Here is a 25,152-nt window from a genome sequence, read left to right as displayed (position 1 = left end):
GGCTATTCAGTGATGAGCAACCTTTATTTTCACGAAGGTTTAATTGTAGGTTTCCAAAAAAATTTAGGGGGCCACATTTATATTTATATTATATATTTTTAGCATACTTATCCAAGTCGATTATTTTACAAAAAATAACATTTTATTCATTTTCCGACAACATTATCATAAAAAAATCTTTTCTGGGTCAATGAAAATCATACAGGGTCACATAAGGGTTGTACACTCGGGTATATTATGGTATTTTGCGATTATATAATAAAAGACTACTTCACACTTAGAAATTTATACATACTCGTACATTCATCGATTTCAACTGCGTTTTACGGTGGTGTTAGATGCGCTAGAAAAATTATGACGTTATTACTAACAAAAAATAGTATTTCATCAATCTTATAACAATATTATGACATACCTACAGGGACACTGCATTTTTCGAAAGTTGTTATCTCATATAGGTAATTCATTCTGTCATATATGCCAATCAATCAAAATATATATAGAAAGGGTGTCGCAATAGTCAGCAAACACAAAATTTGTGAGTATTATCATGGTCTTCAAAGTAATATTTTTTAGATTTTTTGCGGCTAATTAATAATTTTGTGGGTATTAGTTGCTTAGTCAATTATCCACATTAATATTCTTCATTTATACCCGACTACCATAGGACTGCAAGAATGAATATATGAAAAATGCGTATTTTTCACAAAATTAGTGTAAAAAATCAATTAAAATATTCAAAATCTCAGTAACACAAAGATGTTGAAATTTTTTTCAAATAGAAGCTTCTCTGGACTCAGGGCTCGAAATGGACCGGAGCGCCGTTCCGGTACGTAAAATTGATAAAATTATCGCTCCGTCTCGTGGAAAAAATAATTTTACCGTCTGAGCGAGATAGGTCATATAACAAAAATCTAACAAACTTATTTTTATAAAATACACATAGAATTTGATAACTATGTTAGTATCTTCAGAAAATTGGCGAGCGCTCCGGTTCGTAAACTTTTCCATTTCGAGCACTGTCCTATGTTAATCTTTAAAGTAAGTAAGTAAGTAAGTTCCAGTTTGACGTCAGAGCCATTTTCTATGGAAGAAAGAAAAAACAGTCATTGTAATACTAAGAGTTTTTATGAAAATTAGAGGTCCCAGCTTGCTTTCATACGTATCTCTATACAACAAAAAAAACATGACTATTGGTATATTTTTACAATAAATAGTAGTTTATCACATAGACAATTAATAATATATAAACAATTATAGATAGGTAAGTACCGTGAATATGGCAGGTGAATATGGTTATACAGGTTCAAACCCGTTGGGTGTCGTATTTTTTTCAAAAGAGATTTTTTCTGCCAAGTATTTATTATCTGAGGTGTTTTCAAGTTATGCATCGTCAGCTGAATGCAGAACTATTCTAACTCACATTTGAAATATTTTGCAGAAGAGTTTTTTGAAACAGCCTACTTCAGTTATTTATTATTTATATCGGACAAGTGTATGAACCATTTTTTTCATCAATAATCCTACTAAAATAATATGATGCATCCATTTATCCATAAAGATAATACTTAAATAATTTCAGTATGTTGTTTCAAAAAACTCTCTCCTCAAATATTCCAAATATAAATTAGAATAGATCTGCATTCAGCTGACGGTATGCTCTGTACATTATCAAATTTTGTGAATTATTCGTTGAATGAAAGATTTGGTTTATTATACCATCACCGAAAAATAGAAAACCACAAGTATAGGTAAGTATAAATTATCATATGAATAATGTCTAATGAATTTTACCTACTTTGTAATGAACTGTTGAATTTAATCTATTTTTACAAACAGAAGAAGCGGTATTGATAATTCATGAAATAAATTAATTTAGGTAGCATTTAAGTACCTATTTATAATATAATCAAAAAATGAATGTAAAAAATCGGAGGTTACTGACTTTGTAACTAATATTTATTTGCTAGAGAAGTAGGTGAGCGCAAAAAATACTAGATGTAAATAGATTTCTTTTGCTTTAATGATAGTTTTTTAAAAGTAATGAATGGTAATTTTTAAATTTAAGCACACCTAATTAATATTCATTTACATTAAAAAATCATCTTTATAGTATGCGAAAAAATGTAAGATTTTACACTTTCACAATATCTACGAAAATTTAATGCGATTTTAATTTTAATTAAAATTTAAAAAATAATGATTTTGTATAGTTGTAAAATGGGGAAGAATACTTCTAGAACAATATAAATATTCCTTAATTTATACACTAATTTTATTTCTAAGTAAAAAATAATCTTAATCTATTTTTACAATATTATATTTAGCGACAATTTTTGAATTTAACCGCACGAAAACCACAAATATTTATTTAAAAAAAGTTCAATTAGATTGAAAAACTGAAGATCTAGCAAGCTGACATCAACTATAACTATTTCATTCCGAAAGAAGATAGTGAAAATTTTATAATATTATTATGTTTAATGGGAAACATAATATTATAATATTATGATAAGCTTCTAATAAGAAGACTCCATACCTACCAGTGGGTCTATTCTATACACAAGGGTGCTATCGGTAGCTATCGACGGTAGTTTAATATATTTATGTATTGAGCGGTTAACTGTAACAATAAATAAACAGTCTAAGCTGCAAATGACGTCCCTAGACAAAATGCTACCTAAAAATAGGAACTAGGTAGCAGTCACGAAGGGTTAAGTTCCGCCATAAATAGTGCACACTAAACTTTGTCAGTCATACGTATTTTTTTGGTACTGTTCGGTTATCAGGAATACAGCGGAAAACACATTTTGAAAATAGCCGATAAACTGGATTATTTGTTAGGTTAACCTAACCAAACCTAACCTAACCTAACCTAACCCAACCTAAACTAACCCAAACTAACAAATAATCCAGTGTATCGGGTATTTTCAAAATGTGTTTTCCTCTGTATTCCTGATAACCGAACAGTACCATTTTTTTTTATTGAAAGACTACAATTTATAGATGGAGTTGGTTAGTTTTAAAAATTCAATTAAACCCTGCGAAATCCATAACATAATAGATAATAGTCAAAAAATACTCGTCTATCTATAAAATATCTAAAATTATGCAATTAAATCATACATATGAATGTGAATGAATATTTTACCCACCACACCAACCATTAATATTAATATATACACCCACGATGGTCGCGCGGCTTAAGCGTCGGCCTATAGCGTCGTGGGTCCCAGGTTCGAATCCTTGGTCTGGCATGTACACATATTGTTTTTTCAATTTGTGTATGAGTCAGAGTATGGACGTAATAGGTTGAGCAAGTGGCTAACATCCATTTCTCGTAAAAGAAAAAATCTGTTAATACAAACCTCCACTTTGTGGAGGCCCATATGGTCCAAATACGATCGAACATGGTCAAAAGAACACAATAATATTTTTTTATCTAAAAAGTTTCTTTTAGAATTAAAAAAAAAAAATGAACAATATATTATGTAATAATAATGTATATTCAATCCAACGAAAACAAAGTATGAATGAAAAATTGTGCACAATTTTGTCGTATCGCCTATTATATACCAAAACTATTTTTAAAAACTAACCAATACCATCTGTAAATGGAAGTTTTAGTTCAATATAAACAAATACGTATGACTAACAAAGTTTAATTTGCACTTTTTATGGCGGATCTTAACAGCCTACCTCCACCCTTCGCTACTGCTAGGTAGGTGTACCTATTGATTTATTTCAAAAAAATGTTGTCTTCGATGAAGTCCTCAACATTTATTTGTATTCATTTAGCTATTTTCAGTATAACATGTGTTGACCATAAGGCATATAGATAGAAATGTGAAAGCAGATCTAAAAACAGCCGGAGGCTATACAAAAATCAGAGATACTCAACCAGGGCTGAACCCCCACGGGACATTGTAACAATTATAATACATACCTCAATACATACATAATATGATAAACTACCGTCGATAGCCGCCTTGTGTATAGAATAGACCCACAGGATTGTAATTAGGTAGATAAGCTTACAATTTTTAGAATCTCAAACTCTTTATACACGTTTCTCATTGAAAATATTGCCCAATATTCATTCACGATCCAATTTTATAATAATATATACTATCTTTCTTTTTTTTATATAGGTACCTACATATTATGTAAAATAATCCAAAAAGTATTGGTCATTGATTTGAACATTATATTTAAAGCCTTCCAAAATTTATAATTATCAATATATTATTTTGAAAAAAACACTTTCTGATATAGTCTTGTGAATTGTGAATTATTCGTTGAATAAAAGAAATAGTTAATTATAATTATCAATCCTCGTATATAAAATCCAGCTGTGTTTCGTATGGGATTGAACATATTTTTATAAAGCTGCACTAAATTTAATGTACGTACCTACCAATAGATCGCATGCGTTGAAGTACTGGATATAGAGATTACCTCTGTCAAGGAGGCAGTGGTTGAAACCAATAAAGATATATATTTATGTATAAATACTTAAAATGCAATATTCTGTTTCAGTTATACCGGCACAGCTATTCAGCTCAGTACATAGCGCTAGGTCTCCAGAGCAAAGAGCAGATTCCGATTATTCTGAACAACAATGAGTCATTTTTGGAACTGGCGGTTTGGGCCCCAGTCGGTAACGCGATTGCCTTTGTCCAGAACGGCAACATATTCTACAGAAGCTCCATCTCTGCTCCGACTGTTCAAATAACCGACAATGGCACCCCTGGAGGAATTTATAATGGAGCTCCTGATTGGGTCTACGAAGGTGAATATGTTAAAATATCCTCCATGTTTCCTCATTTTGTTTTTGGGATAAATGACGCTATGTGAGGTCTCTTTTGGGGTTTCATACTCTTACGTGATGACAGCGACAAAGAATTATTTTGTTTTAAAACTAAAATCATCTATACGATTGTACATGGCTTTTCAAATAAAATGCGAGGCCTGAGGCAACCAATATTGTTAGTTCTTTAAATTCATGTTCATGGTACGAGTATATAAAATTTATTTAAAATCCAAAATAATTTAACACTTATTTAGTTAGAATTGCGTAATAATGTAAAGCAGTGATGAGCAACCCGCGGCCCACGGGCTGCAAGATAACCGTGTGATCTCAGAGTAATGATATATAGAGAGCGCCTATTTTTCGGCAAAATGAAGCCGTGTTTCTTGCGTATCACGCACAGTAGAACCTCAATTTTATTATTATCAACTTAACTATGAAACGTTATACCATCGTGTTGCTTCTCAGTATGGCTGCCACATTTTAACACAACATGGTTAACAATATGTTCTACTAAAATTAATAAAAATAATTACTATTAACTTTATATTTAACACAAAAACAATAAATTTCAGCAATGCATGCTCGCAGTTTTTAAATGAATGTAATCAGTCAAATCCATTTTTACCGGCGACGCTTACAAAAAATATTTAATTCAGCCGTAGAAATTCTATCTTAATCTTACGCATAGTACGGAGATATAAGCGTGCCGAATGTTTACTCATTCGCATTTATGGTTCGTTTTGTTCAGGCCTTGCGTCTGATGATTTTCTGTGGTCAAGCAAGATTAAAAAATACATCGAAGAATGAATAAGGTATTTACATAATATATGTATATATACATATTTATATAAGTATATAAATGCGGCCCCCAACAAGTTATTGCTATTGAATTGGCTCCCTGTAAAAAGAAAAGTTGCTTATCACTTATCTAAAGTATTCGCTATCTAACTGCTAATCGATGTTACTTGTAAAAAATATGGTAACTTTTTAACTACCTAATTATTTGATATTCTGTTTCTGAAGTTATTAAATTAAGTATTTTACAACAAAACATAATATATTTTATATTATGTTTTATTATAAATATATTTAATAACTGAAAAATACAATTATTATAGAAACCTTTACAACTTTGAGGCCTATGGCAGCAGTAGGTCGATATAAAAAAATGTTCTGTCAGAAATATAAAAAGTTTCATTAGTATTTTTCAATGTTTTTCAACTTACCATTTTATAATTGGGATTTTCAATGTAATAAAATTGTGACTTTACTTAAATTAATACTAATTTACCAATGTGTCATAGTTAGTGCAAGCTAATTAGAATGCTACGGAGAATATAATATTAGCGTAGAAGTAGATAATAAATGGTTCTCACTTCTCATTCCACCAGATATAAAAGATCCCACGAAATGTCATAAATCAAGTAACAAACAATCGCTGTCTATGATGTCACTTAGTCCATTGCTTTCTATATACATTACCAATTGATTCTTCTGACTAAACTCAACAATAGCCACTTGAATTTATTTCAATAGCTCTTCAATACATGATTAGTGCCACTTTGTGTATTACAAACTACTCCGCCATCTGTTGAATGGAATCATAGTTAACTCTTAACAGGATATTGTATTTTGACTGACAGCGCAATGGTATTTTTATCAGTGGCCTGTAATTCTAATGCCACTGTATTTGACAGTAAATTATTGAGTCAGTAAATGCAAACACATGGTTAATTATTTTTACTGAAGGCTTTTAAAATACTTACCTTGTCATGATAAGAAAATAACTTACGAAAAAGAACATTACCAATTATACTTATCAAGGTTTCAAACATTTTTAACAAATGAAAAACAAACCTAAATAATATATCACAATACTTCTCATTATGATGGTCAACAGGTTTTTTTTTGTTTTTATTAAAGGTCATCCAATCGACCATAGACAGAGCTGATATTAGGTGTTAGAGTGTAAAATTCATGTCCGGTGTAGTACTCAAATTAAATTAAGTGATTGTCTTAAGGATGTTTAATATTACGGAGTTGTCCATATTCACAAAAATCGTACAGAGTCCAGTGACAGTTTTGAAAGTAGTTGCGAAATAGTTATATAAAACCTAATGATCCTACCTACCAATGAATGGTGTCGATTGTCTTAAAAGTCTATGATTGCATAAAATCAATGCAGATCGTCTTCTATATACAGGAGGTCCTCATTATCCGAGTACCTATCTGTTACGAATTTACGAGAGAATGCAAAAAAACTACACAAACACATAAAAAACACAAATCAACTCAAGTTAAGTCTCAGCTGTCACTTTCAATCCTTCAATTCCACATTCCTACGCTATTTCTGTTGTGCTCACATGTCTTTTTATTTTCTAAACATGTCCCAATTAAACCCGTTAACTAAGTAATTTTGCTCTCTGTTTTAAGTGGATTCACTTTAACAGGTATTTTTTCAGTCCCTATACCCTCGGTTAACGAGGACCACCTGTAGTATCTTAAAGAATAATTATTAAAGGAAACTGATTGTTAATTATTCAGTTTTGATATATAGTTTACAGCTTCAGAGCAACTCGTTAGGAGGCAAGAGAACAAAATAGTCCCACTCGTTCTCTATGGTTATTCATTTATGAAGTATATCTATTTTACACTCTGGAAAATGAACTGTTAGCAGTAGACTATTATAGTATATATATATAATATTAGTCATGTAGACAAAAAAAATATTTTACGATATACATATTACGAACCTATTTGGCAACTTGCCACATTTTTCATCGATTAGTGATCGAGGTGCCAAGAAGTTACGGTAGGTCATTCGAACTGGTTTTTTGAGTATGCTATCATAATCACGCTGGGTTATTACTATTTTACACACATTCATAAAAAAACACAACATAAGACTGTAGTTTTCAAACTGTATAAACATTCTTTTACAGTGCCCAAAACAATTCTGATCTTTTTCCTTCTAACTCAGTTTCGAGACTGTTTTTAGAGTTTTTGAAAGGTGTCGATCGGTGATTGGTCGTAAAGAAGTGGAGTTATATCCGACTTTTACTCCTTCTGCGATAATGAAAAAAAGTTTAAATTCGGTTATCACCGAAGAAAATATTTACCAAAGCATAGAAATCTATCAAATCTATGGAATTATTATCTTTTCCAAACAGCATACCACCAGCACGTTTTTAAGGTATTATCAAACTAGACAGATTCAGGAAATTTTAAATTCAAGCTCTGTTTTTAGAGGTAGCAACGGCAGTAAAAATATTTCATATCAGCCTCGTGTCATCATTGTACAACAAAAGAAGGAGACAAAAAATATACCACTATGAGCCTAAACATAATGTGAAACACTAGAATCACCAATTTTCAAATATTATCCGACAACAATAAAATCGGTAATAACATGAAGTCGCTGTAGTCGCATGTAGAAGACTTCTCAGTGACGTACCTGACATGGTGGCAACACGTGCTAGAGGTGTGTTTAAATAATGTATCGGCCCTCATTTTAGATGCGACTCCTTTTCTTCTTCCCAATATATTAAAAGTTTACAAATAATAATTCTAACATCACTCCTGATCATTTTAGACATATTTTTATTATAAAATTACATAAATTGACAGATCCGTACACCATGGGAGCGTAAATTGAAATGATAAATTTGGGGGAATTCCTCATTTGAAAACGGAAGTGTGATTAGCTGCATTGGAGGGGATTGTTAGTTCACAGTTTTAACACGTGGACAAAAAGTTCTTGTTCGACACTAGTACTTATCCTTTGTTGTTTGTTTGTTGAATACAAATATGACTCTTAATATGTCGAACTTGCTTTAGTGATTTTTAAAGGTAGGTAGGTAAACCTAACACAGAAGTTTCCATCTGGAAAAAAATTCAACGTCTATGACAATGACTTATTTATTAAACGGACTACCATTTTTAAACACCTTTTGGTAATTATTTATTATCAAAAAAAAATAATATAGCTAGGAAATAAATAAAGACAACTACTTCATGACAGCATAATGAACTGGCTATTGGTACGAGTTGGAAAATAATTTAAGTTAATGTGTATTTATATTTTAGAGGAAGTCCTGGGTTCCAATAAAGCAATGTGGTTTTCTGAAGACGGCTTGCATTTGGCGTACGGGACATACAATGACACTGCCACGCAGATCATGCCTATCCCGTTTTATGGACAACCCAATGAACCTGAATCTCAATATCCAAGAGGAATCTTCGTAAGATATCCCAAGGTACGTAGTTGGACCAATGTTTTATACCCATTTGATTCATTGAGGAACAGTTTTAAAATCAATAATCTACATCCTTAGGGATGCGAAGTATGGAAAATATTGAGAATCCCTGGTGTATATAATATGTAGTAAGTATATATCGCACCGTGAGTGTAAAACCAAGGCATCTACAAATTTTTCAATTTCAAGATTAAATGCAAAACAACTCAATGACATTTGTCGGGTCTGCCGAATGGCATAATCTGGTCTAACGCCATTACAATAAAGGTGATGTTGCTATAAATTCCCGATGCTTTTTGTCGGGTCTGCCAAATGGTTCGGTTCGAACGGGTTCGCTCAAATGAACATTGACACTAGAAACACTGTTCTAATGCCATTACAATAAAGGTGATATTGCTATAAATTCCCGATGCGTGATATTGCATAATGGAAATTGCGTGACGTCTACCTATACATGTGCGAATGTCGCTATGTACGAATTTACTTGTTAGCTACTGTATTGAGTGCGTTGTCCATTAATAATGTCATTGAAAACAACTGTAAAAGTCGTGAACTTGTTAAGGTGACGCATCAGTGAAACGCCAAATAATTTTCAACTGTACGTGCGACGAAATTTTGTACTCGCTTCGCATTCATTGAGAGAACGGCGAGTCAGACGTACGTCACTTTGCTGCGTGATGGCGACGGGCCAATTAATTCTAAAATCGTGTAAAGATGACTAAAAACGTTACCCATTTACTTTAAAAAGAAAACATGTCAATGAATATATTATTATTGTTACTAATAGAATAATAAACAGAACATAAAATGGACGTATGTTGGATTTATATGAGAAATAATATTTCGTTTGACAGGCGTCTTTTGCACCCGCGACCCGCAATCCGCACATTGCCTAGCAACAATCTTTTTAGACCGTGCCTCAACTAATGCATGGCCTTAATGTAAAAATGAAGTAACTGAAAGAACATGCAATATAATGTAGGTATAAACCAAATATTATGTTTTTTTTAGAAACTCTATTTGTGTCGCTGAGTTTTAAAACCCCCTATAACACTTTTTCATTATGTTGAGAAAATCAATAAAAACTTTTTGAACTAAAAAGGTTTTTGAATGTTTCAGTAGTGTTATAGCGGTATTTGATAGACACATTGATTTTGTTTCATAAATGACAGTTAATCGTAGCAGCTTTTGAAAGAGGCGATAAAATTTTCATTTAGAGTTAATAACGAATCCAACGATATATATATCTTAATTATTTCAAAAAAGTGTTATAGCGGGTTTTGAAACTCAGCGACACATTTGTCCTAACAAAACGAAGACTTCCAACCCTAATATATCCAAAATATGTCTTTTGCAGATGCCTTGGTTTTACACTCACGGTGCATTATGAACGCTGAAGAAACTAAATAACATTCAATATCACGTATTATTTTTTCAATGTATACACAAACTAATGGTTATTGTTCCCGCTATATACATTTAATATTTGTCTCAGGTAGGTACCAGAAACCCTACTGCTGGACTGACGTTGGTCAATCTCCTAGAACCGGAGAAGAAAGCTTCATTACCAGTCCCTGAATCGTTGAGCGAGTGAGTTATTTTAATCATCTTACAATAATGATTTTATTAAAACAAGTAATAATATTTATAAATTTTCTAGCGTAATAAATATTATTTTATATTTATGAATAGAGAGCTATTAAAAATAGATTAAAATGAATGAATAAGGAAAAATATGATTTTTATTCTACATAATATTTACAACAATTTTATATGCAAGAGGAAAAAAAACTATTATATAAAAAAACATCAATAACTAATTCTCAGTACTGTTTTTATCAACATATTACGCAGTGGTGGCCGTGAATCTTGAAAGTGGGGGTGAATATGGTGTGAAATATGTACATGACTGGGTCGAACCACATAAAGTTTTTTAAAATTAGTATAATGTGAGTTATGCGATGACTGAGTGGGAACGTATCCACTTGCTAAGTCGAGGGTTCAAATCTCGAGCCTGGCAGCATTTACATATTATTTTTCAATATGTGTTTGAATCCAGAGCATGGACCTTATAGGTTGTAAAAAATTATGTTACAAAACCTCTTCATAGAGCCAATTAATAATAATAATGTGAGTGTAGGTACAGTTCAAGATCAACAGACCTAGGGCGAATAGCTAATGTCCAATTCTCATAGAAATTCTGCTAAAGAAATATGTAAAATATGCTCCATCTTTCAGCAGAATTGATAATTAGTTACTTGTAGTTATAAGGTACTTGTAAAATAACAGTCAATAAGAAAATATCAATTAATTAGTATAAACATTGTAGCAAGACTCTCGTATCAATTTATAAAAATTGAAATAATCATTAAGACGTCAAAAATTTTTGCTGCAAGGTTATTATGGCCATACCTAACAGGCTATGACTTTTTTATGACTTTTTCCATGCGCTAACAGAACATGTTAAACGTGTAACCATGTTCTTATTATTTAAATTACTGAATTCCGATAATTTTCATAATTTGTCAAGGCTTAATATTTTGTCATCATTCCAAAAGATGTTTGTGTGTGTTCAATATTTTAGATCATTCAAAAACTCGACTTTGACTAGTAGTTCGAGTTTAAAGTCGAGAGCGCAAACACGCTATGTTTGTATGGTCGTGAACATATAGAGCATCTTAAGACGGTTAACGGTTAAATGGTTAAATATATATTGCCGCAGCATGTATATTTTTGACTATTAGAGTTTTCATTTATTATTTTAAAAGTTTGATAGGCAGTCATCATTCATAATGTATAATTTTTAGATATGTCCGTTAGCTATATATATTATCGTAACTGACCTAGTATAATTAATGTTTTACTTTTTTCAGACCCATATTGGCATCAGTGTCATTCGCCACAAATACTTCCGTCGCTGTAGTATGGACAAATCGAGTACAAAATGAATCTGTCACTATGATATGCTCATCGTTAAATTGTAAACAGGTTGGAATTTTCAAAACTCAATGTCTAAATAAAATACTAAAAATAAACCTGTAAAATTATAAGCCATAATTAATTATTACATATTTTTGGATTTTTTAGATCTTCCTGTATGATGAATCAAATGGTTGGGTGGATATGCTTAGGCCACTGATTTTTACAGCCGATGGTTCCTCATTTTTCACGATACTACCCAAGGTAAACCAAATAGATAATAAAATTGATTATTTTATAACGTACAATACCATCTATGAATTATCAACTAAGCTATGTATTTTAGTATTATATTATGAAACATGCAGTCAGTTTAATCTTCATATATTTATTATTAAATTACAGTTTAAAATTCCAACAATGTAGGTAAATACTGTAGTGAATATGAAAAAGAGGGCATGGCAGAAATATTATTTAATAATTATGTCAAATGTAATAAGTGTACTACTGCCATCTCTTATTTTGAATTGTATACTATTTCACCATTATATTAGATGTTACAAATATTATTCAGAGATGGCCAATAAATAAATTTAAAAAATACTTCCTTTTGTTTTAGGAAATTGGCAGTGATTCATGGAGACAGCTCGCTCAAATTAAAAGAGGCTCTATTGATGGTACGGATCTTTGGACACCAACATTCCTTACGAGCGTAAAAAATACAGTCACAGAAATAGTACACTGGAATGAGAATTCAAAAACTTTGTAAGTGCGTCAACTAATATTAACCTTTTTACTGCCGGTGAGTGTATGTATGGCGGTACCTTGCACGCTGCGAATTTTGTTGCAAAAATAAAAATTAATTTACGTTTCAAGTGGTAAAAAAGAATTATGTTTCATTTCTGAGTATGTGACGATATTCCCAATATATGTCGTTGTGTGTTCAATATATTATGTCGTTGTATGTTTAAAATAATTGATAAATCTTATTTAAAGCGGTACGTCCAAAGACGTCATTTTTGTATGAGCGGCTTTTATTCGCATTTATTTTGTCATTTTTTTACAGGTGGTATACAGCAACAAGCGAAGATGATTCAGCAGTTCAGCATCTGTTCTCGATTTCGCTGGATGGAAAACATAATTGCTTTACATGCAATCTAACTCATACGTCGGGCAGTCAGTGCCTGTACAACGAAGTAGTGATGAGCAAAATGGGATCCTACATAGCAATTTCTTGCCTAGGGCCACAAGTTCCTGAAGTTTATCTGCACAGCAAGGTAAGAACTTATTTCTTAATCATTCATACTTGGAAAAGTGCCCGTCTCTGAAACCGTGAGTTTGATAACACAACTCTAGCAAAAAACATAGTTTTGTCAATCCGTGTTTAATCCTGTGCAAGGACCCAGTTCCTATAAAAGTCTACACGTTAATATAAACTCCACTCAATAGGGTCCCATATGCTAATTACTTACTTATATTTTGCCATGTACTTCCACAGTACTTGTTGATCCGACATCTCTTTTGGATAACATTAAGTATATCTTTTCTTAGCTGTGTTCTGCCTATTTCCATATAAAGTTTTTAGCCAAGAGACCGCCCTAGGAAAAACTTCCTTAGGCGACTTAATTATCTTCACTATTTCAACCCATGTATGGGGACACTACCAAATGACCTAGCCTGCGATTCACCACATAAGCACCAGTAAGATTTATTTAGTCAAGTTGACGGAGCTCGACCATCTTGAGACATTTAAAAACATTCTTTATTTATCTCAAATCTAGACAGGGGCAAAATTGAAGGATTGGGAAACTAACGCGAAGATTGCGGAGCTCTTGGAATCCAAGGAGGTACCAGTTGTGAGGCGACTCGCCGTTCAAGTTGCTGACCCTTCGCTGCCACCCGCTCAGGTTATGCTGCTGACTCCGCCCAATGCTGACTTATCTGGAGCAGTGAAATATCCACTTCTCGTTAATGTGTAAGATTATCTTTACATATTCCATTTTAATATTTAAAATTCAACATGAAAGACATCTGGTGGCAGAATTATGAAAGAAAAAAATAATATTTTTTTAAATTGAATAAAAAATATTGGTTATTTCTTATTTTTTATTTTATTTAAAAGTGGATTGATTTTTCTAGAAAAGTTTAAAAAAGTTTAACTTAAAATCATTTTTGTTTATATGTATTCGGTATTTATTATTAATATCTATGTAAAAAAAAAAATTCTAGTTAAACAATGTAAGAAAAACATAACATTACACTGATTGAAAAAAAATAAATAATGCCCCAGTTCAGATTTATATCCTAAGTACACACGTACATTCTTGCTTGACGGTTTTGTTCGATCGAACATGTTGACTTGGAAGCATGCTTGTCGTTGCGTCCACATGCTCGAGCGGCTCAACACAAGCCACACGCTGAGCCAAAGCGAGCCATGGAATTTCTGTCGAACATCGAACAAGAATTACGGCCCTTGAATCTTTTTCGCATCGAGCCGTTTGCTCGATATCGAACAAAAAAATATCGAGTGAGATGGTACACACATTGAGACATGTTCGAATGGGCGTAAAATCATCAAGCAAAAACGCGCGTGTATACTTAGCAATACGCATGACATACAATATGTGGTATTTTAATACCATGTTATCTAAATAGGTATTGTTGCTTCTGGTTTATAAAAAATATTACAAAATTCACTCTAGTTCATAACATTTAATTTATTCCTAGATATGGAGGACCAGACTCATACCAAGTTCTGGAAAAATGGAATGTTGACTGGGGGTCATCGTTGGTAGCTCGGTGGAACATCACCCTTGCGTTAATCGACGGAAGAGGTTCCGGTTTGAAAGGGAACAACAACCTTTTTGCGGGATACCGGAACTTGGGAACAGTGGAAATCAACGATCAGATAAATGTCACCAGGTATGAAATAATTTTCATCAATGATTGAATCACTTTATACATTATTTATGGATAAACGATGTTTTAGTGAAATTTGTCGAATACTGTCCGTATAGGTATTAAATACATATTATGTTGGCGTCAACTTTATATTTGTGGTTAAGGCTATACCTCAGCTGAGGCATGGTCTAAAAAGATCGTGACTAGGCGATGCGCGGATTGCGGGTGTAATTTCGTTCCTCATAGAGTTGAAAATTATTTGCCGTTTCACTTATGTACGCTCTTAAGTTGAAACTTTCTTTTTCCAGACACCTTCAGAAGTCATTAGGCTACATTGACCCTGAACGAACATGCATTTGGGGCTGGTCATACGGAGGCTATGCATCGGCCCTCGCTCTGTCTCGCGGAGGAAGCACCTTCCGGTGCGCTGTTTCGGTAGCACCTGTCACAGATTGGCTTTATTATGGTAGTATAATTTATATTATGTATGATTGTGTAGTAATAGATGCAGGGTTGACTACTCTCTCTACTCTAGAAGCCTAATATATGAAACTGAAGTTGAAAAAAGACTTCTAAGATTAATGATTTAATTGGTGACAAGACATTTGGCATTGTAGAAATAGTTGTAGTAGGTTTTCACACTACTTGAGTTTTGTGACTAATTATTTACATGTATTACAAACCTAATAGAAGTTTTTTATACACTGAACCACCTTTATTTAGATAACCAATCATGTACAATTTCAAGTACGTAATTAAAGGAATTTTAATATTAGGCGACCATATTTTTTTTAATTCAGAAACAAATCGTCGTTGTAGGATTGGTTTACCGAATAGACCAAATGTTCAGGAGACGAAAAACAAATTTCATAATCCTATATTTAAATACATGGATATATTTTTACAGCATATGAAGGATATATTCATTCAAGAAAGGGATGGTTCTAGTCCAATTAGATACAAAAAAACATTCTGCATTAAAAGGTCGATTTCGACAAAAACGGATATTCGGGAAACCAATCCTATAGCGACGAAATGTATCCGATGCTATCAAAGCAGAAAATATTAATAATTATGATTGTTTTCAATTTATTCATAAAAAAAAATATTCGATTAACAGTCTATTCTTAACGGTTATCAGATTAACACATTTCCTTTATTATCATTGTTTCAAATTAACATGGAAGGTATTCTATACACTAAACGGGTATCGGCTGCTATCTCTAATTCGTAATACGGCGAAAATTTAGGTTGGTAGACATGTTGGTCAAATTCGGATATGTTCGTGCTGCCAAACCCAAGCGGATAAGACTGAACACTAGCGGATTAAGCCGAACCAGCGCCACCTAGTTGGTAATGAGACGAACACAAACATTTTGTATTGACGTCAGACACGTCAACATAACCTACAATTTTATTAGTCATCTCATTGCGATTACAGCAAAACAGTCAGTCTTGTATCTCAATTCTCAATATGTTAAATTGACGTACTCTGTCTCGTTCTCAAAGTGAGCGTGACCAAGAGAGGGGCTGTTAAAGGATATCATCTTTTGACAGTTCAGACGGTTAAAATTTTTACATAATGTAAGTGATAAATGTGATATATTTATCACAATTAGCTTTTTTTTTATGTTAAGTGATATGTTAGAATAGGCCTGCAGGAATTGGTATCATGTGTACAAAATGTTTGTATTGCTATACAAATATTTTTATTATTTCCTATTTCACAAGATTTAAGAATTTAATATTTTTTATTGAATATAAGTACATAATTCGGAATCATTAATACCCAGTGACGTCCCTAGACAAAATGCCGCCCCTAAGCAGCGCCAATATGCTGCCCCATTTTTTTATACAGTATTTTTTATCATCCTTTCATGACTCCAATATCTAAGAAATGTGTTGTATGGATACATTGTAGTAACAAAATATATACCTCTAAATTTAATTTAAATGCCGTCTCTACTTCAGTATATATTATTGCGGGTCCACGGTTTCAAATACATTGAAAAATACATCTGACAACTTTCAAAACTTGCGAGTGACTGCCAAAAATATTTGGATAAATTTATTAGGTTATTATGTACCTACCTATAATTAAAATTTAATTCGCAAATCTAAGTTAATGTACCTATTTCTATATATACCTAATGATTCTCTTCGATTTGCCGCCCTTCGAGCAACTGCCACCCCCAAGCGACGGTCAATCTGCCTAGCCCCACGGGATGTCACTGTTAATACCCATTTATCAACATCACTGTGCCCTTACCACCTTGCATGAAAAAAGAAGGGCAATGACTCGCAATAAAATAAACATAACTGTCATAAGTTAATATATAACAGCTCCATCTGCATGGAAGTTTTCCTTTAACATCTAATAGGAAAGCTTATAAAATTGTGATATAATTTCAGTAATGTTTTGAACACAGCTCTGGTTTAGCAGTTAGGTTTAAGGTTGGAAACTCTGATTTTTTATTAATGTCACCTGTACATGGTCGAATAAAAGTAAAACATTCATGCAATATTAAATGTTTATTTATTTCAATAATATATTACAATTTCAGATTCAATTTACACTGAAAGGTACATGGGGCTCCCTAGTAGTCTTGACAACAAAAAAGGATATGTAGCATCTCAACTTAATACTCCAGAAACTGTAAGTTTACGAATGCCAACTACTTATCTATTATAACATATTTAAAAGGAATATATTGAGACAGATCTTTGGAGCCATTATATATAAGTAAGGCGTGTGGTGTGTGAATAATGTACAAACAGGAAATATATTAAATTTGAAATATATAAAAACAATTTTATTGGGTAGGCCAAGTATTATGGATCGAAGACACCCATCCAAGAGTCTTCTTTTCTGCAGACAGAAGGGACCAGAAATGTTTACTGGAGGCGGTTCATACTTGCATTTGGTTGCGGTACTAATGATGATGACACTATAAGAACTCGGTACCATGATGGCAAATGAACTGACTTGAACATTATTTTACAGGAGAGGAAAAACACCCACGATGTCTGAGTGGGTAACGCATCGGCTTATAATGTCGTGTTTCAGTGTGTGTTAGGAGTCAAGAGTGTGGACCTAATAGGTTGAGCCAGTGGTTGACATCCATTTCTCGTAAAGAAAAATCTGATAATAAAACCTCAACTCTGTTGAGCCCCGTATTATGATCTTCTTAGGATCGAACATTCTTAAAAAAATATGAAAATAATTTTTAATTGATTGAGCCAGTGGTTTTCAAACTTTTTCGTCTCGTGGCGCCCTTCATGTCTAAAGATTCTTCCATTGCGTCTTAAAAAACACTTATAAGTGAGACGGATGAGCCTTGTTATTCTCTTGAAATCTCAAAATGGAATTAGATTTTTTAAAGATTATACATTATGTGCAAATTAGTAGCACCGCAGGCAAAATTTTGTAAAATTGACAGAATCTATTCTCAAAAGTTGTATTTTTTTACATTTCCTTCCTTAATTTGTCACCCCCAAGGAACACGTCATGACCTCCTAGCCAGTTGGGACATCGCTGCAATTACCCTAATTTCTCTCAGAACATGAGAATATCTCCAAATTATCTTCCTGGAAGTTCAGAACAGTCAGTCAAAAACCAGTTAGGATGAGATAGGTAGTTTCTCCTTACTGTAACGCAGTAGGTTCATTGCACAAAGGGGGAATAATTTTTTGATGAGTGCAACAAGTGCCCAAAAGTAGACCAAAACTTATCGTTTTCATGATGACTGATGAAATGAGTGCGATGGTGAATGGCAATTGGTGTTGTTGTTTAATTTGTAACGCCTTAGTGTCCTAACGTAAATATAATACGTTTATTCAAGTTGAAGAATGATAATGAGATAGTGTTATAGATAACTGCCGGTTTTGATATTGAATGGTAGATAGACCACAGCCTACTTGAAGTTGGACATGCCGCTAATTTAATATTATTTTTAATTATCCATTTTCTTTTACCAGGCTATGGCACTCAGTAAAAAGAAATTCATGCTTATTCATGGCACATTGGATGATAATGTACACTTTCAACAATCCATGATGCTTTCTCGGGTGTTGCAACTCAATGATGTACCTTTCACACAATTGGTAAGTAAAAAACCTTGATTAGGTATTTATTTTTAATTTTGTAGGTACTGAATATACAAAAAATTTAAGAATGGTAGATTGTTATTATCGAAAATACATCATTTTGAATAACCTGATACCTGTCCAGGCTAAAATTATCAGTTCGTGAACAAGTGAACATTGTATACAAATTGTTTTAACGTTTACGAACATTTACATACATTTACGAGTACGTAATAATATAATATCCTGATACAAATCTCCATGCATTTTTGTATTCCACCGCAGATCGAAAACATGTTCACGTATAAATGTTATTGGTCTGGACTAGGCTTCAGAAAACATACTTATAAGCAAAAGTCGTTGAGAGATAAAGGTTGTGTCAAATGGGAGTTCTCAAGAAATTCAGTTGAAAATGTCCCTCTGAGGCGGACGAAACCGGTCCTAATCTATTGATTAAAAGTGGAATAAGTACTACAAAAAAAATTGCGTTTTATTAAATAAAAACAGCAATACAATGCAGTTCCACCATGAATTGACAGTAAACAAAACAAAATAAATCAAATGGGAGTCATGAATCGGTGAATCAGTAGTTTAAAGGATAAGAGCACTCACCCAGACAGTGAAAGATGTAAGTTAGAATAATTCCACTTGGTCTAGGATATTTTCTAAAACCTTCTCACATAATATTACCGTGATAACTTTAAGTTATGTATAATAATATCAGTAGATTTTAATGAATGCAGTTTTATTTTTTCGCTGTGCTCAATGTAGACGCCTCTACAAACGAACATCGTGCATTACCAAAAACCACTCCGTACTAATCAGTCGATACCTCATTGGCTGCATACTGTTTAATACCAATACGCTGACCAATGAATGCTTTACGAACTATGAAAAGTTGTGTGCGCATCAAATAATATATGTGAATCTATTGGCCTATTCTACATAATATATGATAAATCAATGGTTTTAATCCTGTGAGTGTTGTTGTTATGTAACAACAAACTTAGTATTCTAACTTAATTTTCTCTATATTATATTTAATTTTAAATGAATCGAAGATTAAATTAAAGAGGAATATAAGTGCCTACTTAATTATAGTTTTGAGAGAGATGCATTTGAGCATTTTATATAAGGCACACACATTGCATTTTCACGTCTAATCTAGACTTGCTGACGTCCTAGATCAAAAGTCTAGATTCAGCAGCATACGTAGTCGTCAAATTGAAATGATTTTTGTTGACATGATATACATTCGCCACAAATTTTACTTAGGCACCCCTTCTATATAGCTCCTAAGTCACTCTTAATATTCAATCGAAAATTGTATTTATCGAACACTGATTTAAATTTTCAGAGTTATCCAGACGAAGACCATGGATTAAATGGAGTGAAACACCATCTCTACCATTCAATAGAACAGTTCCTTCAAACAAACATGATGTCTAAGCCTTAGACATATTGTTAAGTATTATGTATTAAATGTGCCAATTTGAATTATTTTGTCATCCGTTATTGTGATACAAACAAGGCAACTACATCTTTGTTAAGGAAAATTGTTCATAAATATATGAATGAAAATAATGATTTTAACTCATTTGAATGAGTTTTATAAAACTATTGTAAATGATTACCAATACCAAGAGCCTTCTTTGCTTCTGTTGGGCGTTATTTAATTTGGTTTGAATGAGTTGGAATAAAAATCAGGTAAGGTCATAAAGTGCATTAAAATTGAAGATAAAATGGCATTACTTATTTATAAAAAAATCATTTTTTAGTTACCATAATAAGTAAATTCATTTTTTTGTAAAAATGATAAAAAATAAGTGTATAGGGCAGTAAATAATTGTTAAAAATCAACGCGAAATACGGCACAAGTAAAATAAAACTAATTTGAAGATGAGAATGAATTGATTTGTCGATTGTATTATTTGTATTTGTATTAGAATATTGAAGCGATGTTTGGGTCGCAATTAGATTTGCTCGATAAATGTGATGAGGCAGAAAGGTGTCCAAAAGACCACCATTCTTCCGACCATGTCTGATCCTAATAAGATCATATGGGCCTCCACAGAGTGGAGGTTTGTATTGACAGATTTTGTTTTTACAAGAAAAAAAACAAAAAGACCGCCATAGTGACATGTTTTATATACAATTTATTCACTTCTTTTCTTAAACGGTTCTATGCCTTCAGCGAGTTTTCTCATTCTATGAGGCCGTGATCGACAGATAGCACATACAAATTTCGCTAGTTATCTCATCCGACTTTAAACTTAAATTACTAGTCACTGTCGACTGACTTGCATAATCTAAAAATTTAAACACACAGTGACATCTATTTGAATAATTATGAAATACTAAGCCACAAATTATTGGTATTACAGCAATTTTAGTAAGAGCTTTGCTCTTACATTCAACGTTAGTTGTTAAAAATCTGAGGCCTGTCAGATACTGCCATAGTAATATCGTAAGGCATAGAAAAGGCTAAGGTATCAAACCTAAATTTATAATTATAACGGTACTAATTAAATATGTATAAACCTTTAACTCAGCAAAAATGTCACTTACTTGAAATTTATTCTGACCGAATCATTAGTAAACTATCTGAGTAAATTATATTTTGTGAATATTATATTTAATTGAATATCAGAATCTGTGTCAAACCAATGCTGGTGATGTTGACTAGGGACTGCAATCCTGGACGGAAGTCCCAATCCGGGCAATGAGTGATTTGTAATGTTTTTCAATTCTTGGATCGCAGGATCTCATAATTAAACAAAACTAAGTGAAATTTTTCCCAGCATCAATCATCTAGTGCCGAATATAAAAAAATACTAACATTCACTAATTGTAGCACATTATTTTTAAGATTCTATGTAAAATAATATGTACCTAACTAAATTTTTGTTAATCCAAGAAATCTACGAAAATTTTGTGATATTATATGATATTTTTCATAGTTTTTAATATTTTTTTTTTTATAAAGACAATAAACAAACAAGTATTGTATGGCACCTAATTTTGAAAACCAGGTATTCCAGTCTTTTCAATCCCGAGATTGCAAATCCTAGTCTCAACGCATCATGATGTAAAATTCAACGGATTACCAAGGTATTTTTTAATGTGAAAACGTGGTATGTGTAACAATTATTTAAAATATTAACTTATGTGCCAATAGCAAGAGAATAATTATTATATTTATACAATATTATAAAAATTGTTTTATGAGTACTGTTTTTTGGTATTTTTAGAATGTATATTTTATTTTTATAAATGAGAGTAATTATTATAAGTATTTAATTGTCAAAGAGAATGATAATGATTTTCCTATAAAATCCTATTGAGCCCAATATCTAGATTATTGTATACTAAATAATATTCCAACTGGTTAAAATTAAACATATATAATTTAGAAAAACACTTTCTGAGAGTATATTATATTATAACCAATAGAAAAAATCTTTTTTGAAAAAAAGTAAGCCAACCCGACGGGGAATCGAACTCCGTATCTCCCAGGTTTACGCCCTGATCCGTTGCATTACCACTATGCTACGAGGTGACATACTAATTGCGACAAATATTAACTATTGGTCAATTTTAATACTTACTCATCAGTGCTCTTCCAAATCAAGCTACTTTGGCAATCGATTTTTGTTTCTTAAATCAAAGTCAAGGAATGAAAAATCAAGGAATGATATATTCTTAAATCTTGTGAATTATTCGTTGAATAAAAGAAATAGTTATTTATGGTTAAAATTAAATAAATAATATGCTATGTTATCAATGCATATGGAACATTAATTAAAACCAATATGCTCCAACTCATTTCAGTTACGTTTTTTGATATACTTACCATCTTTATTCTTTTAGCAGTCTAACAAAATCTTTTTTTCTTTTTAAACCTATTAATGTTACCTATATATTTAATTCCGTGTGCCAGTTGATATAATTAACACAATTCAACATTTTAAAATTATATAATAATTATTTATTTACATTAAATTAAATAGTGATGTTATTTATTGTATCTTTACTGTTTACTACCTGTTTTTCAATGATGAATTGGTTTCATAATCTTTATGTAAAAGTAAAATGAGATAATTTTCAATAGTTAATAGTTAATGTAATGTGGATTTCTAATATCCCCAAAGATTGATATAATATGTAACTTAGATGAATTTTATGGAGCTTAAAATGACCACTGATTTTCAGTAACTCAGCCCAGTGGCGACACTAACCGTTTTAATGTCAGCACACTTGACTCAATATGCGTTCTATTTATATTTATCTCGAATACGGCCTCGTAATATTGCACCAGTATGCCCTATTCTATGAATCAATCTTTTATCTTTCTTTAACTTATTGTAGGCTATGCTCGTGACAACTTTCTTTGTTCGCTCTCACATGAATTTTGTTTGTCGCACTATACCATGTTAGGAAATTAAATTTTGTAGCCTTTGCAATACGGGTGAACTATGTGTCAATGCATTATAAGATGGTATTTGTAAAAGACATAGCTATCTATATCTCCTGTACTTTTCTGTCGTTGGTACAGTTTCAACAATTGACAATTAAATAGACATTATTCATCCAAGTTAAATATATATGTCGCGAAGTGGTTTAAATGCTATATTTATTTAAAATATTGATATATGATAACTACGACATATTATGATAATCAAGTATTTTTAAATGTGTATTATTCGAAGATGTGAGATAAAAATATATGATAATATTTCTTTTCTTTAAATTATTCAGTAATTATTGTAAATATGCCACTATTATTTGTGAATGTATGGTAAAATTCATATAATCTTTTGTCTATTAACTGCTATAAAATTAGGTACTTATCAGGCAATTTGCCACTATTATTCACAAATGTGAGGTGAAATACCTATTATTATTTCTTTTTTATATACTTATTACAAATTTAATTAAGAATGTGAAATAAAATTAATAATATTTATTTTCTTATACCTCATAATATATTTTATGATATAAAATGAAGTATTTCGAAATGTGTCACGTTATTATAAATCGCTATTTTCATTTGTAACTAAAATTTATGCATTTTTTAAAATTCTAAGGCCCTTTACGCACTGTCGACAAGTCTCCGGCAACCATATAGTGGTTGTCTTGTCAGTAATACGCCGGCTGAGTCTCGAGATGGATGTGGAAGATAATATCTTAACAATATTATTGTTGCAATAGCTTTGTTCCTCAAGAAGCAGAGGAAAAGGAATAAAGAAAAAGAAATATTGGGTGCATCTTTTACTGCAAGAACGTCGTAATAAAAGGATGTTCAATGTATTTTTCAATTATTTGAGAAAGTATGAAGATAAATTTTTTAATTACGTTAGAATGGCAGTAAGATGAGAGATTTTGAATGCATTGAGGCAGTTAATCACAGGTCAGGGGTACGAATATGAGACTGTGCATAAGCCAGAAAAAAAATTATTGCTTACTTTGAGGTAAGTTCATTGATGGTTGCTCGTGCAGTGCGGAACACGTGATAAGAAACAAGCTATCCCATTAGTTATCCTCCACTCTGGTCGCTGAGTGAGTTGCTCTTGTTTCCTCAGTCTCAACCACGTGCATAAACACTAATAATTAGTTACTTACCCTTTCTTCTGCCTCATGGTTGTCGGAGACCAGTCGATAGTACATAAGGGGCTTAAGGTGCGGGCACCATTTCTAATTAAATAAATGTAGGTACATAATTCGTAGATGTGACGTAAAATGTGTTATTTCACTTCGTACAATATAATAAATGATACATACATTTTATTTCTATAGATTTTTTAAAAATTATCTCTGATTCGAAACAAAAGATTTCTAATACAAACATTTAAATTTGTTTGATGCAGTTATTTGCATTCGTTTAATATATTTTTGTATTCATTTTGCGATAGTATAATAAATATTGGATTATTGAACTTAAACTGAAAATATTTTCTTATATTTACTTGATAATTATAATTCCAGAGACTACAGGAATTTGGGAAGTTATTGAAATAAACATTGACATTAGTAGTTAAAATAATAACCTATTGATTTTGTATTTTTTTAAAATAGTAACTGACATTAAATGTCAAATGAATAAAATTACGCACCTATAGTCTCGCCAACCAATGTTTTGAGGCTATCACTCTGTTATAACTATTGAAATATTATTTC

The 25,152-nt window shown here is 31.9% G+C and overlaps 1 protein-coding gene across 11 annotated transcripts in view; it reads left to right on the top strand.

Annotated features, from left to right (window-relative positions):
- Positions 1–21,286, top strand: part of ome (dipeptidyl peptidase 4 omega) — a 116,973-nt gene extending 95,687 nt beyond the window's left edge. For all 11 annotated transcript variants that reach the window (XM_085959037.1, XM_085959033.1, XM_085959030.1 and 8 more), the window contains exons 6-18: positions 4,540–4,792; positions 8,900–9,069; positions 10,565–10,659; positions 11,943–12,057; positions 12,157–12,252; positions 12,608–12,753; positions 13,055–13,265; positions 13,770–13,963; positions 14,716–14,910; positions 15,198–15,355; positions 17,454–17,545; positions 18,868–18,993; positions 20,333–21,286. In XM_085959037.1, coding sequence (XP_085815163.1) covers positions 4,540–4,792; positions 8,900–9,069; positions 10,565–10,659; positions 11,943–12,057; positions 12,157–12,252; positions 12,608–12,753; positions 13,055–13,265; positions 13,770–13,963; positions 14,716–14,910; positions 15,198–15,355; positions 17,454–17,545; positions 18,868–18,993; positions 20,333–20,431 — 1,950 coding nt within the window. In that variant the 3' untranslated portion in view covers positions 20,432–21,286. The remainder of the gene's footprint in view (positions 1–4,539; positions 4,793–8,899; positions 9,070–10,564; positions 10,660–11,942; positions 12,058–12,156; positions 12,253–12,607; positions 12,754–13,054; positions 13,266–13,769; positions 13,964–14,715; positions 14,911–15,197; positions 15,356–17,453; positions 17,546–18,867; positions 18,994–20,332) is intronic.
- The last annotated feature ends 3,866 nt before the right edge of the window (positions 21,287–25,152 follow it).

This window comes from Rhyacophila brunnea, unplaced genomic scaffold (genome assembly GCF_057557595.1).
Source record: "Rhyacophila brunnea isolate RB1 unplaced genomic scaffold, BYU_Rbru_1.0 scaffold_8, whole genome shotgun sequence".
Lineage (NCBI taxonomy): Eukaryota > Metazoa > Arthropoda > Insecta > Trichoptera > Rhyacophilidae > Rhyacophila > Rhyacophila brunnea.
This window is presented reverse-complemented; position numbering and strand designations above follow the sequence as displayed.